The sequence below is a fragment of the Centruroides vittatus genome, unplaced genomic scaffold (genome assembly GCF_030686945.1).
Source record: "Centruroides vittatus isolate TY-2023 unplaced genomic scaffold, ASM3068694v2 scaffold_373, whole genome shotgun sequence".
NCBI lineage: Eukaryota > Metazoa > Arthropoda > Arachnida > Scorpiones > Buthidae > Centruroides > Centruroides vittatus.
Window position 1 is genome coordinate 1,578,118 of NW_027122704.1, and position 16,286 is coordinate 1,594,403.

General features: G+C 28.9%; 1 protein-coding gene across 1 annotated transcript in view; it reads right to left on the bottom strand.

The window, feature by feature from the left end:
* Positions 1-16,286, bottom strand: part of LOC136988636 (QRFP-like peptide receptor) — a 123,812-nt gene that overhangs the window by 8,098 nt on the left and 99,428 nt on the right. The window contains exon 4 of the mRNA XM_067286548.1: positions 3,365-3,475. Coding sequence (XP_067142649.1) covers positions 3,365-3,475 — 111 coding nt within the window. The remainder of the gene's footprint in view (positions 1-3,364; positions 3,476-16,286) is intronic.

Genomic DNA, 16,286 nt, shown 5'->3' on the forward strand with positions numbered 1-16,286 from the left:
CCCAAAGGTGACCTACTAAATATACATTAAAGTATTAGATTTCTTCTGGGGCATAGAAAACTGACGACTCTGTTGAGAGTTCATTGTACAGGGTGAGTTTTTTTTTGAGACAATGAAATAACTTAAATGGATGTCATTATTTTGGAAAAAAGTTTTGACAAAAGTTGTAGGATTTCAAATCAGCAATCAATTGGTAACCTTGAATGTGACCGTGGAAGGTCAAGTCTATTTTTTTCAATGTAAATATATATTTTTGACCCTGGCAATGGAAAGAGAGGGAAGTTTCACAATCGGATCTTAAGGTCTAGATCAAAGGTCAAGATTGTTTTAAGGTTAAAATGAAAAGCTTTTTCTAATGGACGCCATACTTTTTATAGACAAGTGTTAAAATTTACATTTTTTCACGACCTTATTACTTTGAACTTTTAAAGCATTCACTACTTTTAGCACTACCCAGGAGTAACAATGTGGATGTAATAATTTTCTGCTCTCTTTGAGGTGCTGTTTTCTATGAGTCCATTTGCCTCTCATTATCGGGTTGCTTGTTTTCAGAGTCACTTTACTTCTCACCATTTCTTGAGATATTGGTTTTGAAGAAAAATTTTATAACAAATGTTCAAAATGATGCCCTTCCACTTTAATGCATTTGTTGAGCCGCGCTTCAAATGATCACACTTGAAGTGACCTTCAGAGGTCGAATTTAGGGTACTCAAGGTCATGGCTGATTGTAAAATTTCCTATTCTTTTCATTGCTGGAGTCAAAAATATGTATTCCCATTGAAAAAACAGACTTGACCTTCAAATGACCTTGAAGGTCAAGGTCGCGCCCAAGGTCACCAAATAATTGTCCCTTCGGAAACCTACAACTTTTGTTTTATATTTTTTCGAAATAATGAGATCTAATTAAGTTATTTCATTGTCTCAAGATAAAAAACACCCTGTATATTCGGACATGATGAGTGAAAAGTTCCTTGCATCCTTTTCATTCAAAAAGTACTGAAGATATATTAGAGCATTAAGAATCAGATGGAACCGTTTTCTTGACCTTGAAAATTACTTTCAAGGTCGTTTATGCCCAGTATTGTAGTATTGATGACAAACACAAATAAATAAATAAAACTTTAAACTTGATGTAATTGTAATAACTGGTACTTTCACAATGAAAAAGGGTGGAAAGGACTTTTCACTCATCCTTTAAATAGTAAAATGACCATATTATATACTAATATTAATGTATAATAATAGTATTGCGTATAATAATATAATCTCTAATTCTTCTAAGTAAACATTTGTAATATATAACAGATATATTTATTTACGTAATATTCGTTTATGTAGATTAAAGACAAATAAAATTTATAATTATTCATAAATATATTTATTTTATAAATTATTATTACAATATAATTTTAAATCATTTAATAAATAATAAAATGTTTATTATCATTAATAAATATAATTAATAATTACACTAATTGTATTAAATATATAACATTATATTAACAAATTATAATGTAAATTATATAGAGTATCATTTAATTTCAATAAAAACAAATGATACTTGAACCTTTATTTAATTAATTTTCCGTAAATAACTCGAAATTGCTTTTCTTCTTTCAGCTGATATAATTGACATTCTTTTATCAATTTTATGCAAAATGTCTGTGTAACTACGGAGACGAAATATCACAGAAGTTTCTTTTCTTTACTTTTATACACACTTAATGAGTTGGGTGTAATTTAGCGCGCCTTCATTCAGCATTTTTTAATTTAATGAATAAATTATTGCCCAATAAAATTACTGGAGTATTAACTACCGCACAGCTTTGTTAATTTTCTAAAAATTTCATAGCTATCGTTACTATTGCCGGTTTTAAATTAATAGAATAATTCTCTTTAGGCTCTCTCTCAGTTATATCAAACTTATATAATTGGGTTATGTTTAAAAATTTCCTTTTATTAAAACTGCATTAATGTTTACCATCGAAAGGCAGGTGTACATTGTAAACATTTACGTAATTAATTCGATAATAAAAGTCATTTGTCGAAATCTTTAATCGTGGAATGTATAATTTCTATTTAAAGATTTTATTAAAACTTTTGGATTTTTAAAAAAATTTTGTAATGATTTATTTGAAGAAAAATTTCAAGAACAGAAGGGAAAAAAATTAATAAATATAATAATAATTTAGTTTTAACGAAATCAAATTCATAATGAGAGAAGACAAAGATAACGAAGCGACAATTTCTGGTTATCTGATATTTGAAGTGTGTTTTATTCGCAATTTTATTGTAATTTATTAAAATGCAACTCGTTAAATTTCTTGTAGTTAGTTTCATATGACATATGCGTGTGTTTTTACTTTTCTTTTTATATCCAATGACTTAATTTGAATAGAATGAGAAGAGAAACTTTCTCTTTAATAACTTGATCATTCGGAAAGTAATAATCTTTTTAAAGCTCTTATATACAAAAATTCATTCTGGCAATGTACAATTTAGAAAAACATTTTTTTTTTAGCTTTTTACAATTTATTTTATTCAAATAAAATTCGTAGAATTTTATCTATGGTCTAACAAATTGCAAATTAATCATTTTTTAACTCGCTAGAATATTATCGTCGCATTAAAGTGGAGATAACAAGAACCGTTAAAGTAGATTCGAAAAAAAATATTCCAGCAATTAAAGTTCGTTTTTGATAACTAATATTAATCACATTAATTAAACTGATAGATTAAACGTTTTTATAAAAGTGCTGAACAGATAAGAGTTTTGTACTTATATCAAAAATAGTTTGAAAAATAAATTGTAAAAGTGAATGTAAATTGTGACACCAATAAATTTATATTTATTAAATGTGTTTTTAAAATATGTACAGATTTATTGAAGCAATAAATCTGTACATCTTATGTGCTGTATATTTCAATAAATTATCTACATAAATACGTGCCATAAAGTATTCTTCGATAGATTGAAGTGTCCTGTATTTTATAGCACATATTTTACAGGAGATTTTTTTTTTGTAAAAACAGAAGTTATATAAAACATGGTAGTGACATAAATTCTATTCTTTTCCTGTTTGTAACTTTTTCGTATATATTGAACGATTAAAAACAAGTATAAAATTATAATTAAAAAACATTAAATAAAGTAAAAATTTATTCTAATGGATAGTCTATATCGAAATTTAATCACTACAGTTCCTTTTCTAGAAAACAAACAATAAATTATTCACTTCTGTTTAATAGAAAGTCGATTTAAACTTATATTTATCAATTAATCTAAATTAAAATGTAAACAATATTTACACGATTACCTTAGTAATCTCGAAGGATAACTTTATTTTATGGATGAATGACTTACCTCCCCATATTCGCTGCTCGAATGTCCGAATTCAGAATAAATAAGTGTTATTTGAAAGGGTGCCCAGCATACGATAAACACAGTTAATACAATGCAAACCAATACAATTACCTGTTAAAATAGAAAAATTGTTTTAAGTCATCAAACATTGAAGGGTGTTTTTAGCAAGGGAATAGAAGAATAAAGCAAAATAAATATTGAAATTTTCAATATATAAAATATAAAATTTCTAGATAAATATATGATATTTTAAATCTAATATTTACGGTTTACTTTTATTACTTTGATAAAATAAAATATTTAAAATATTCTATACGTTAACTTTACTCTTTTACAATAATTGATTTTTAACGAGAAATTTTTAATTAAATGTTAATTTATTTAATTTTATCTTTAGAAAGTTAACTAATTGTTCTTTAATATCAAAAACTGTGCCAGACTTTTCATAATTAAATTAGTTAGAGATTTAACAATAAATAATTATAATCTGTAACAGGTTTACTAAAAGTATTTCGATTTTTTTAAAGTTAATCTTTAAAATCATAAAGCAACATAAACGATATTACTTTTTAGTACAGGATTTGTATGATAAATTTCTAAGATGAGTGTTAAATGTAAAAATACATAAATTACGTCTAAGATTAATAACGGGAATCAGGATACTAATAGGAATTTATGAAATATGCTATTTAATAAGATCTTTACGTAATTTTCAAACTGGTTTTTATTCAATTAAGCTTGAAATTTGTTTTAAAAAATCCAGCAACGAGTTGCATAACTTTCCCGGCAACAACATTTAAAACTGCGTATGGTAAAATCTTCCTTAAGTTCAATCCCACTCGAGATATGACATACAATCCTGTCTATCTTCTCACCCTCTCGACCTTTAACCACTAAAATTTAACAGCATCAATACCCCTAATACACAAATTTCCCTGCAAAATTTCAGAAAATTTCGACAAAAAGTACAAGAGTTATTAAGCTTCAAACAGGGTAAATAAAATCTTGCTCCCCATACACTAACACTCATACATACAGAAGAAACCTTCCAATATTTTTTTCATTTCTCGACGTTTCAGGTTCGAATTATTCCAATAAAATATTGTTTTATATTTCAAGAATATAAGACAATATTTTATTGGAATAATTAAATCACTTCTTTAATTAATAATTTAAACGTATCTTTTTGTTCGGCAATTTACTGAAGAATCTAATAAATGTTCTTTTTTTCTCTTTCTTTCCATTTTTATAAAATACAATGAATTATTTGTCGTGTGATCATTCGAGTAAAAAATTAAATTTCTTTTAGATAATTGAATGATACTGATAATAAGTTAATATTAATTTGGATCACTAAATTAATAATTATAGTTTTTCTCTTTCGTATCGTATCATTTATTTTTCTTTTATTTGAATTAATTATCGTTTATTATTCGAGAACTTTGACTACAATTACTTTTTTTTTTCTAAATTTTATCGCCAATTTTCTCATTTATTCTTATTTACTTTGAAAAGATTCTTTGCTAGATTTATTAATAAATTATTGGAATGTTTTGGAATGTTTAAATTAATATTTTTTTAATGTAGAAACAGAATTCATTTTGTTAGAAACATTTTAAAATGGTGTGTAAAACTTTAAATACCTTTTTTCCTTATTTAATTTCGTTTCCTCTATCGTATCTGACGGTTGACATATTGAATAATGATTGAAATTTTATATAATTATATATAATTAAGTGAATAAATAATAATTATATAAGGTGATGTTTTATTTTTTGATGTTAACACTATATTATTATTTAAACTTACTTCAAGTAAATCAAAATTAAAAAAAAGGAAAGTTAAAATAAAGCAACGAGAGAAGAGATTAACTTCTCTTCTTTTAAACTTTGAAAAAAGTTATAACTGCTTTTAAATTACTCGACGTCATCTGGGAATAAAATAATTATTTTAACTAATTATAAAACACATTTTTTTCCTAAAATATAGATTACATCAGTTTTCTTTACTGGGTATGATGGTTACAAGAATATTATACATTTTCAGAAGTACTTATTACATTTTTGAACAAGTTGTTCCTAGTAAATAATGTACTGTACACACTTTAAATATTATCAGAAAGGTTGTATAAATGTATATATTAGCGAATGTTACGCGTACATTTATGGTATAATTTATTACATACTTTAGAACAGGCATGTCAAACTCATATGATATTGCGGGCCACATGATCTATTTTGTATAAGTCGGGGGCCGCATGTTTTCAATGTTCAAAAAATTAATAAAATACGGTTTTTAGAATGATTATATTATGTATTTATTAGACTCAATGTATTGTATATTATACGTACATAGACATTTTATATTTCATATTATTTTTTAAACTTAAACTATAAATATTTTATATTTTTTTATAAAAAACAAAAATAAAAGTTATAATAAAAAATAAACAAAATCACAGTTTAAATATTACTTTTTAGAAGATATTTGACAACGTTTTTCACAAAGCGAGTCATCAAAATTTGGATGAATATATTGAGCCGATGCAATTTTTAAAGTTGATGATAAATGTTGATCTGTTAACCTTGACCTTTCTGAATTTTTGTTATTTTTCATTAAAGAAAATAGTTGCTCGCATAAATAAGTGCTTCCGAACAAAGCCAGTATACGGGTAACAAACGATAACATTTTAGGAAACCGATCTACAGATAAATATGTATAAAAATCTGGAATTCCAACATCCGTATATTTTTGCTTCAGCAAATTATCACATTGGATTTCAATTAATTCCATTTGTAAGTTTTCATCAACAGTTTCAATATCGATAGATAGAGGCGAAGTAAAAAGACGAAATTGTAATTCACAGCTTTTAAAATCAGAAAATCTTCGATCGAATTCCGTTTCTAACAATTTAATTTGATCAGCATATTCTGTAAATTTTAATTTAGGTGATTTAAGCAATAGATATTGACAGCTTTCAAAGTGAGACAGGTTTTCTTTTTCTATTTGTTTTCGCCAAAGTGATAATTTTTGTTTGAAAGCGTTAATATTATCAAATAGCGTTGTAACAACATGATTTTTGCCTCGAAGCTTAAGATTAAGTTGATTAAGATGACTTGTAATATCAACTGAGAAAGCCAGGTCCTTTATCCATTGTCCATCTTTTAATTCAGCGCATTCGTAATTTTTTGTTTCCAAGAAAATTATGATTTCGTCCAGCAATGTAAAGAATCGTTTTAGCACTTTATGACTCGAAAGCCAACGAACTTCCGTATAATATAGTAGATCGGTGTATTCCCATTCTATATCTTCCAGAAATGAAGCAAATTGACGATTATTAAATCCACGTGCTCGAATATAATTTACAATTTTGGTGACTATTTTTAAAACATGCTCAATATTTAAAACTTTGGAGCGCAGTACTTGCTGGTGAATAATACAGTGAAAATGTTTAAAATTATTATTACCATGCTGTTTGCATGTTTCTTTTAATTATGCAACAACGCCTTTAGTAATACCGGTCGTGGTAGGTGCACCATCAGTTGCGAGACCAATCAACTTTTCCAATGGTAACTTATACTTCTTCAAAACTTCCATAAGTGCATCAAAAATATCAGCTCCAGTGGTTGTATTATGCATAGGAATGATTTCCAAAAGTTCTTCACTTATTTTTAAATTAACATCGTATCCGCGAATAAAAACGGCCAGCTGAGCGATATTTCGAAATATCTGTACTTTCATCAATTGCAATAGAGTAGGCTTGAAATGTTGATATTGTTGAATTATGCTGATTTTTCAAATTATCGGTTATTTCATCAACTCTGCTAGCTACAGTATTTCGACTTAAACTTACACTTGAATTTTTTTTTTTTTTTTTGTGCTGGACATAATACTTCCGCCGCTTTAATTAAGCATTCCCCTTCGGTAAATAGTTTCGATCTGCTTGCGATTAAATGTGATAATATATAACTAACTTTTACAGCAGCTGTATTGTCTTCAACAGATTTAGTGAATACACTTTGTTGTTTTTGACGAAGTGATTTCAATTCCGACAATTTGTCTTCACGAAGTTTTGCAACGTATTGGTCGTAGTTTCTTTTATGATTTCTGTCATAGTGTCTTTTAAGATTATATTCCTTAGGAACTGAAATAGAGTTTTTACATATCAAGCATAATATTTTATTTTTGTTTTGGACACAAAAATATTGCAATTCCCATTTTTCTTGAAAATTACGATGTTCCTCTTCGATTGGCCTTTTCTTACTCATTGTTCTTGAAGTTAGTCAAATTTGAAATACCTTTTTTCAAATTAAACAAAACGTTTATGACAACTATTTGACGTTACATGAACTTACAAGGTTTACGAGATTTACAAATCACAAAAATTACGACGTTTACAAAGTAGATTCACACAAACAGTCAAAGTTCCAAAAGTCACCATTCCTAGATTTGTCGAAAAGACACCTTGCGACGTATACTTCGGATACAGTTAGCCTACTCGGAACACTCCTCCCGTCACTCGTCACGTCAGTAGTGGACGAAATACGAAACGAACAAATACAAAAAGGGCGGGAATCGTACAGTTCAAAAAAGTTCAAACTTTCCACTTCAAGGGTCAAAGCTTGATATTTAAAAATTTTTAGAAAGTCTCGGCGGGCCGCAACCCATGTGTTGGCGGGCCGCGTGTTTGACATGCCTGCTTTAGAATAAGTAGAGTATTTATAACATTAATAATTTTAGTTCGAATAGATCTTTGTTTTCCTGATTGACTATCCGGCATATTATTCTTCTGAAGTGCTCGAGTTAAATGTTTTTTACGTGGAAGAAATGAAGGATTTTCTTTGCACAACCCTCTAGATTTTATTACTGACGATTCCTGTTAAAAGTGATGCTCAAATTATAAACAAAAATAAAGGAGCGTGGGAAGATCCTGGGAAGAGGTGGAATGACCTTAGAAGTAGGAGCAGAGAAAATCGTTTAATTAATCCTTGGATGATCAAAGACGAAACGTTTATTAACAAATTCTAATTTAAAAACAGTATTTTTTTAATACTTCCTACGCTTATTTTATGTGTCTGTAGAATATTTTACTCGTATTTTTTTACTGAAATACAAATGCTAAATATTCATTGATTAAATTACATATCATCATCTGAATAATATACATCACTTGATCAATTCTCAGTTTGAATTGTCTTTTACGAATTGATTTAAATATAATTCAATTCAAACCGAAATTTTGAAGGTTTTTTTTGGTCACAACAATTTGAAATTTAATATTATACCTAACACGACTAAAATAATATTAAACTATCAAATCAAGTTATATTAGATCTACTTTTGTATTCATTTATAATAAATAATTAAGACTTTCTGGAAATGAGTTAAGGAATTGATCAATAACGTTTTCTTATTATAGCATTTGTGGAATGGACAAGTGCTAATAAAAGACAATAGATTGTTGTCTAATGTTTTTCATTACTACTTGCTTTTTCTAGTACAGACAAAAGAAAGGAAAACTCATATAAATGAATGACGATCTTGCTTATCGCATGCCTCTTACAGTTTATTAACAAATCTAGAGATGTTATTGAGGAAGTTAGATACCGAAATCGAATAATTTCATTATAAATAATTTTGATTTTAATTAAAAGTAATAAATAAACGTATGAAAATATCTCGGAGATTTTTCAAATACATCACCTTCTAAATATGGAAAGTCAATTATACTTTTTGGCAATTCTTAAATGTCATTATATTTCTTGGGGAGAAGGAAACTTTTACGTTTATTTTTATTTGATTAAAATGGAATCGAAGCTCGTCTAACTCTTAAATTAATAAAAGCGTTCAAGGTCGTATTTGCAGCTATAAATATTAAAAGTGAATCAATAAACTAAGGGAATAGAAAATAATTGTTCACAACCTGTCCACCAGTAGCAGAGTGAAGTTTTCTGAGTTTTACGTGTCTAACACTAAACAGGGACCAGCTTTACATAGAAAGTTCTCCCTTGACAGATCGCACTTGTATTGTGTTGCCTTACCCTATCAAAATCAATCAGTCCGTTCATAACCTACATTGATCAGCCAAACATTATAATCATATCTTGTTAATGCAAAAACCGTCTCTATAGACACACAGAGACGTGTATAGGTCATCAGATGAGCCTTTAACAGCTGACAGAAGGTTGCACAATCAACAATTACAGTAGGCTAATGGTAAGGCAGCAAAGTCCAAATAATGATAATTAGACGCCTCGGAGTTACATTTCCGAAACGGCGAAGCTAATCGGTAGTAAGTGTCCATAAAATGGTAGTCTAAACATGGCATACCACGAATCGTGGTTTGCCATGTGAGACAATCACATTTCATTGATCAAAGAGATAAAAGAATTCTATGTAGACTGTCTTGTTTTGTGAGTAAAAACAGGAGGACAAAGATCTTAGTTTCAATGTGATAGTTCGAGTTTTTCAAAATACATTGTTCATCGAATAATAATGGACATTGTTAACAGAAGCCAAGACTAGGTCTAATGTTCATCAGTGACAATGTTTGCAGCGTGCACGTTACCCTTAAAATTGGATCGTTGATGAATGGAAGATTGCCTGGTTCAACGAATCACGATTCATAAATCCCTTGATGTAAATCTAATTGAGTACTTGGGTTTGAGTTAGAGAAATGGGTTGGTGACAAAAAGATTTAAATTACAATTTGCAGGAAGTGAAAGCTTTCTGGTGGTATAATGATTTCAGTTCCCACTAAACACCTATCAAAATCTCGAAGAATCTATGTCTTGCTAGGTGCAGACTGCTTTGACAGCAAGAAGAACCATTCTATCTTATTAAGTACTTGTTCGTAATGTTTTAACTGGTGGATTTATTGTCGGCATTTTTCAATATATTGCAATTGACTTTCAATATTTTATAAATGTATTGTTTTAAAAGAAGTTGTAATAATCGTTCTGAAATTACGTTTTTCTTATTTAATTAAAACCATGAAAATTTTCACATTAATGCTACAGATACGGACATGTTTATTATAACTTATTAAAGCTTATTAGTATAAAAGAATATCACAATTAAAACGTATAATACTGAAACGAGCAATTATTTATTGTGACATCGTTACAATGCCGAGTTGCAATTTTTAATCATATTTTTAATTATGTTAAATTAAAATATATGCTCTCCATCTCAAACTAGTAGTGGCTTGCCCCTGTACATCATACTTTTCCTTTAACAACGGAATCGTGCCGGTCATCCATCTAACTCCTTTCAGGGACAAAGTTTTGAATTTTTAAATAACATAATTTTCGATTTGCATCGGAAGTTCTGGTATAGTTAATTCGGACCTACTGCTTCTAATCTTTTTATATATGATCTTAACTTTCATCTTAACTTTGTTCTCGAGATCACGAGAGGACGACAGTGGGAATTTATAGGTCTAAATTTTTTCAAATTGCAGCCCCATGATTTAGTTTTGTTATATTTCGTTATTGTTTTATATAAATTTTTAAAGTATTCCATGAGAAGAGTTTGAGAATATTTATTTTTCCCATTAGTTATTTGTGCACTGTTTCAATTAAAATGATGGAGTCGATCACGGTACTGCGCACAATGGAGGGGATCAGATCAACCGACTTGATTAGAAAGTTTTACATTATCCGGCCTACAGTCCGGATCTGTCAGCTTGCTTTAATCACCTGTTTGGTTCTTTCAAGGAAGCTTTGGGAGACAGATGATGCCGAAGTTAGCGAGTTCATCATGCAGTTGCTCCAACATCAGTCAAAAGATTTTTATTCTGTAGTGAAGAGCATCGTTACCAAAAAGAGAGATGTGTCATCATGTGGAGGAGAAGTAACTAGTGAAAGAAACATTAATTGGAATCTATGTAACACACATAGTTTTATCGCCTCTACTAAAATTATAGAGAGAAATTGAACCACTCTTGTAGACTATAGTTGATTATTTTTATTATTATTAACTCAATAATTACGGATCGTTATCTAAACAATAACAACTTATTAAAATTAATAAATTAATCTCCCTGAAGTATCTATTTCGGGATGAGTTACGAACCCGTGATCTCACTATGAAACCTATTAGAAAAAACAATGTTTCAAAGATAAGCTTCACCTAATAAAAATTAAGAAAGAATAGTGTATTTTCTATATATTTTATGTTCTTTGCGTATACAAGATGATAATTTATCTTAAAATAATCACATGAGGTATAATTACAATTTATGTAATTTTCCTAAATATGAAATGCTAGCATAAAAATGATTTCATTATAGCATTGCTGAGATAGTTTCCACATTCATTATTGAAACTAATTTAATTTATGAGCAAATTGAATTACATTTGAGGGTAGAGAGGCGTTTATAAAAAATTCTAAAAGCTAATAAGAAGTGAAATCTTCATTAAATCCGACCCTATTCGAGATATGAAAAACAACTTCCCTTTATCTTTCCATCCCTCGCCCTTTAATCACCAAACTTTAATAGCTTCAATACCCCTCAAATACAAACCTCCCTGCGAAATTTTAGAAATTTTCGACAAAAGACACAAGAGTTGTTAAGCTTTAAATTGGGTGAACAAAATCGTGTTCCCTACACAAACAGCCATACATACAGGGAAAAAATCAAAGTTCTTTCTTTAATTTCTCGACGTTTCAAGTTCCCCCGAGCCCAAAATTGTAAAATTCTTGAGTGGTTATTTTTTACGATCGCCACACTTTCCCTCTGTTATATATTACAGACAAGAAAGAAATATAACAGGACAATATAAAGTTTTACTGGGAACAATGTACAGTACAGTACATTACTTTAGAATCTAAAAAATGGCTCAGGTTAGAAATAGCAAAAATACAAAATGAGAAATAAATAATAAAAATATCTAATTTAAAGGAATAATGCATTTGAGTTTTCCTTAAAATTAAGATGTAGAATTTATAAAAATAAAATATTTATTTTATATAAAAAGTTAAAGACTTTAATACATATTTTAATGTATTTGAATTTTAATTTTATGAAATTTTGTTAAAATAATAATTATGTATTAATAAAGAGAGATAAACAACTTATTTCTTACTGCTTTTACTTGTGTATCCATATCCCAATAATTGCACTTTCATGTATGTTGGGTGGTATAAAACTAATACGTTATTATGTATTCATTTATACTAAACGAATATAATATTGTAATTAACAAGCATCTAATTTTTAATTTATTTTATTTCGTTTCGTTTGATAACAGACTTCTATCAAGAGATTCAAGAAAAGGAAAAATGTGTGGTAATATTTCATTTCATAAATCTGTATTCCGTCATAAATCTGTATTCCGTCCTTCTTGAAAGACAAAGGTGTCGGTCACATCATGCATTATAACTCATTTTACTCTTTTTCTTCTATTTGGAGTCAGCGAGTAATTAATTTTGTAAGTTCAGTGATTTTCGACTGGATGAACAAGCCTCGAATCATTCTAAAATTCACAACTTTTAAGTAATTTATAACTCATTTATAAAGAAAGCACAACATTGAAACATACATTGATACATTAAATAGAAGATTGATGTATTATACATCCACATGCTACCATATATAGACTATTCTATTATACATTATTTATTATAATAAACAAATAAAATTGGCTAACATTGATGCATCCCTTTTCCCAGTTCACTGCAATATTTGCTAAAGAATTATTCTTTCTTTCTTATTGAATTTTAAATATTCATAAGAATTGTTGTTCTAATCAAATATTTGCCTCTGGAAATAGGATAAACTTAAATTAAAGATTTTAATTTTTATTTTACGTCGGTAATTATATAATCATAAGCAAATAATGTAGTTTGTTTTATTATATAATCACGTAACATCAAATTTTTATTGTATATTAAATCGCAGAATAAAACCGAAATATTCTATATACGTGTGTATATTTGCTTCAGTTAAATTAAAGAAAAATCATTTTTTAAATCAGAAAAGGAAAATGTACAAAAAATATATTCTTTTTTGTATCGTTTCCTTTCTCCAAACACTTTTTACATTGATTCAACTAAGAAAAAAAAATGTTTACGAGACTGTGTTCGATCAACTACTTATATACACCATCTTCCAGACGTTACAAAATCAATGATTACTTGCTGCTTTCCTTTGTTTTTTCCTTGAATACTAAATACACGGCAGTCAAGAATAGCCAGATTTGGACTACGAAGAGAGTGGAAGAGATGAAAATAAATGTTTTGGATATTTCAACTATTTCAGCAGCCGAAGTCGATCATTATTATAGCTCAAGCAGAATAGTTTTTCATAGTAAACCTCTAAGTTTGTTTTGAATAGCAGCGTAAGATTATCCTCTAATATTGCATAGTATTCCCAAACTTACTGAATGTACTCAAAATGAGATTTTTAATCTCTTCTTAATCATTATCTTAATAAAAAGTCCAGCAAAGAGTTGCTTAACTTTCTCGGGAATATTTAAAACTGCGTGTGTGGTTCCATCTGCTTTGCTATTTTATTATTAAAAACTTTTTATATTTTTAATTATTATAAAATGACAAAAAGCTTAATTTTAAGGGCAAGGATGAGTTATATAAAAAACTGTAAATGCTAATAACGCGTGTAAATCGTCATTAAGTCCGACCCTACTCGAGATATGAGAAACGACTCCCATTATCTCACCACCCCCGAACTTTAATCATCAAAATTTAATAGCATCATCCCCCTAATATATAAACCGCCCTCTAAAATTTCAGAAATTTGTGACAAAATGCATAGGAGGTATTAAGCTTTAAAGAAAGTGAACTAAATTGTGTCCCCTCCACACACTAGCATTCATACATACAGGTAAAAAACCGAAGTTTTTGCATTTCTCGTCTGTTCTCTGCAAGGATCACAAGAGCTTACACTGTGTGGTGTGTTGTGTACCATAGACTTCGAATACAAAATTCGCTGTACATGGGAACACCTGAATTATAATTTTTATTTAAATTCGGTTTTTAAACTGAGTTTAGTTTTGTGTGTCCCATTCTCTCCATTCTTTTATTATAGATATTTATTAGTCACTTCTATTTTTCCTGTCTTTCCTAATTAGATATTGTTTTCATCAAATTTATAGAATAATGAAAAATATATTTAATATTTTAACTTAACTATTCGCAAATAATTATATAATTGAAATTAAGTTAGAATAGAAGATGAAACTCGAGATATTAAATGGAATAGTTCGCTGTTGCCTATCGTTCGAACATATTTTAGCCACATTCATTCAAATTCTTGATGGAATTTAAGTCGTCACCATCTAAAGCTAACGTCGAAATCGGTCAATAAGTCGTCAGTATTCATGTTTTTCGCCATAAAGAATAAAGAGAAATAAGGAAGGAGTTAGGCAATTTTCTATCTTTCATAGATTCTCAGCATCCTTTCAAGAAAGATTCGCTCCCTGTAGAGTGATTCGGCTCGCTACTGGGACAGCTACTCATTTAAATAACAGAGTCAGCACTTCAGCTAAGACAGGATGGAGTGCTGACCCTGACTGGCTCCCCCCGTCTTCCTGCTAGGATACATTCTTTCCATGTCCAGTTTTCCAGGGAAAATATAGTCAATGCAGTGCATAAGACTTTTAAGCACTGTGAGACATAAGAAAGCTTTTAATTTATACTTTATACTGGATCTGCAAAATATAGAACCATTTGACAGTTACATTTTTTTTGCATATATAGTTTTTTATATTACGTAAGTCTTTGAAGTGGCATACTATAAGAACATATTTGAATTCGTTATAAAGAATACCGTTAAGTTTATCCAACTCTATGCCCATGATAGATTATCACAATTGACTAGAATTATCATAACCAGGCTGAGTGAGTATAGGCGATGGAGAAATGCAGTTAGCTTTAATTAAAAATAACAGGCAATTATTTTCTGGTACAGTATACAATATTAGTGTTATGAAAAATTAACGTAGTTTGTTATGCAATTTGTGATTTCAAGTAATTTAATGTAAAGTAGATAAAAATACAATTGTAATTATTTCAAAACATTGTCAAGATAATTGTAAAAACGATAAATCGATATTATCGAATACAAGGATTTAATTGAAAAGTAATGGTACTAATTGTATTGCAAATCAGTTATTCAAAATTGTTACATTTTAATGCCAATTCTCTTCAAAGAAATCTCCTTCTAACATATAACAACTTTTTCCATTCCTCATAGCATTGCTAGAATTCATTTTCACCAAGCTGTTGCACAACATCGGTTACAGTTTTCTGGATGTTTCCGATTACCTTTGACTTCAATTGTCATTCGTCGATCTTCAAGAATGACAATTGAAGTCCGTACACGTTAAAAATTATCCTCACCGAAAGTCAAAGTTGAAGGACGTCCTTGAGTTTTATTCATTCTCCCGCAATTACAGCCCTTCTGAAAGCATTTTATGCCAACACTACATGATAGAACTTCACCACCATACATCATAGAACTTATGATGCATCTATGTTGCAGTCTTCTTCAGTTTCAAATGAAATTCACTATTTTTATCCATTCCTCTGTAACCACTCCTCGAAACATACTTGCACTAAAACTTCAAGAATGCCTACGAGGTTAAAACTTGCACTCGAATATTCAGGAAGGATTATACACAATTGACTTACTGAATGATTGTAAACGAATGTTCCCGTTGACATAATGCACAATACAAATTTAATTTCATTACTTTTCAATTGGATATCGTAACATAATGTCTCTACTCGAAAACAACGATATTAATTTTGTGTATAATTCAAAAGATGTTAAATATATATCAAAAATATTAATTGATAAATTGTTTTCCAGAATTGAACATCAAGCATTGGGTCTTCTGTACTTAGAAAACTCAACGTTTATTCAATTCTTATAAATATTTAGGCATGGCAAGCAAGC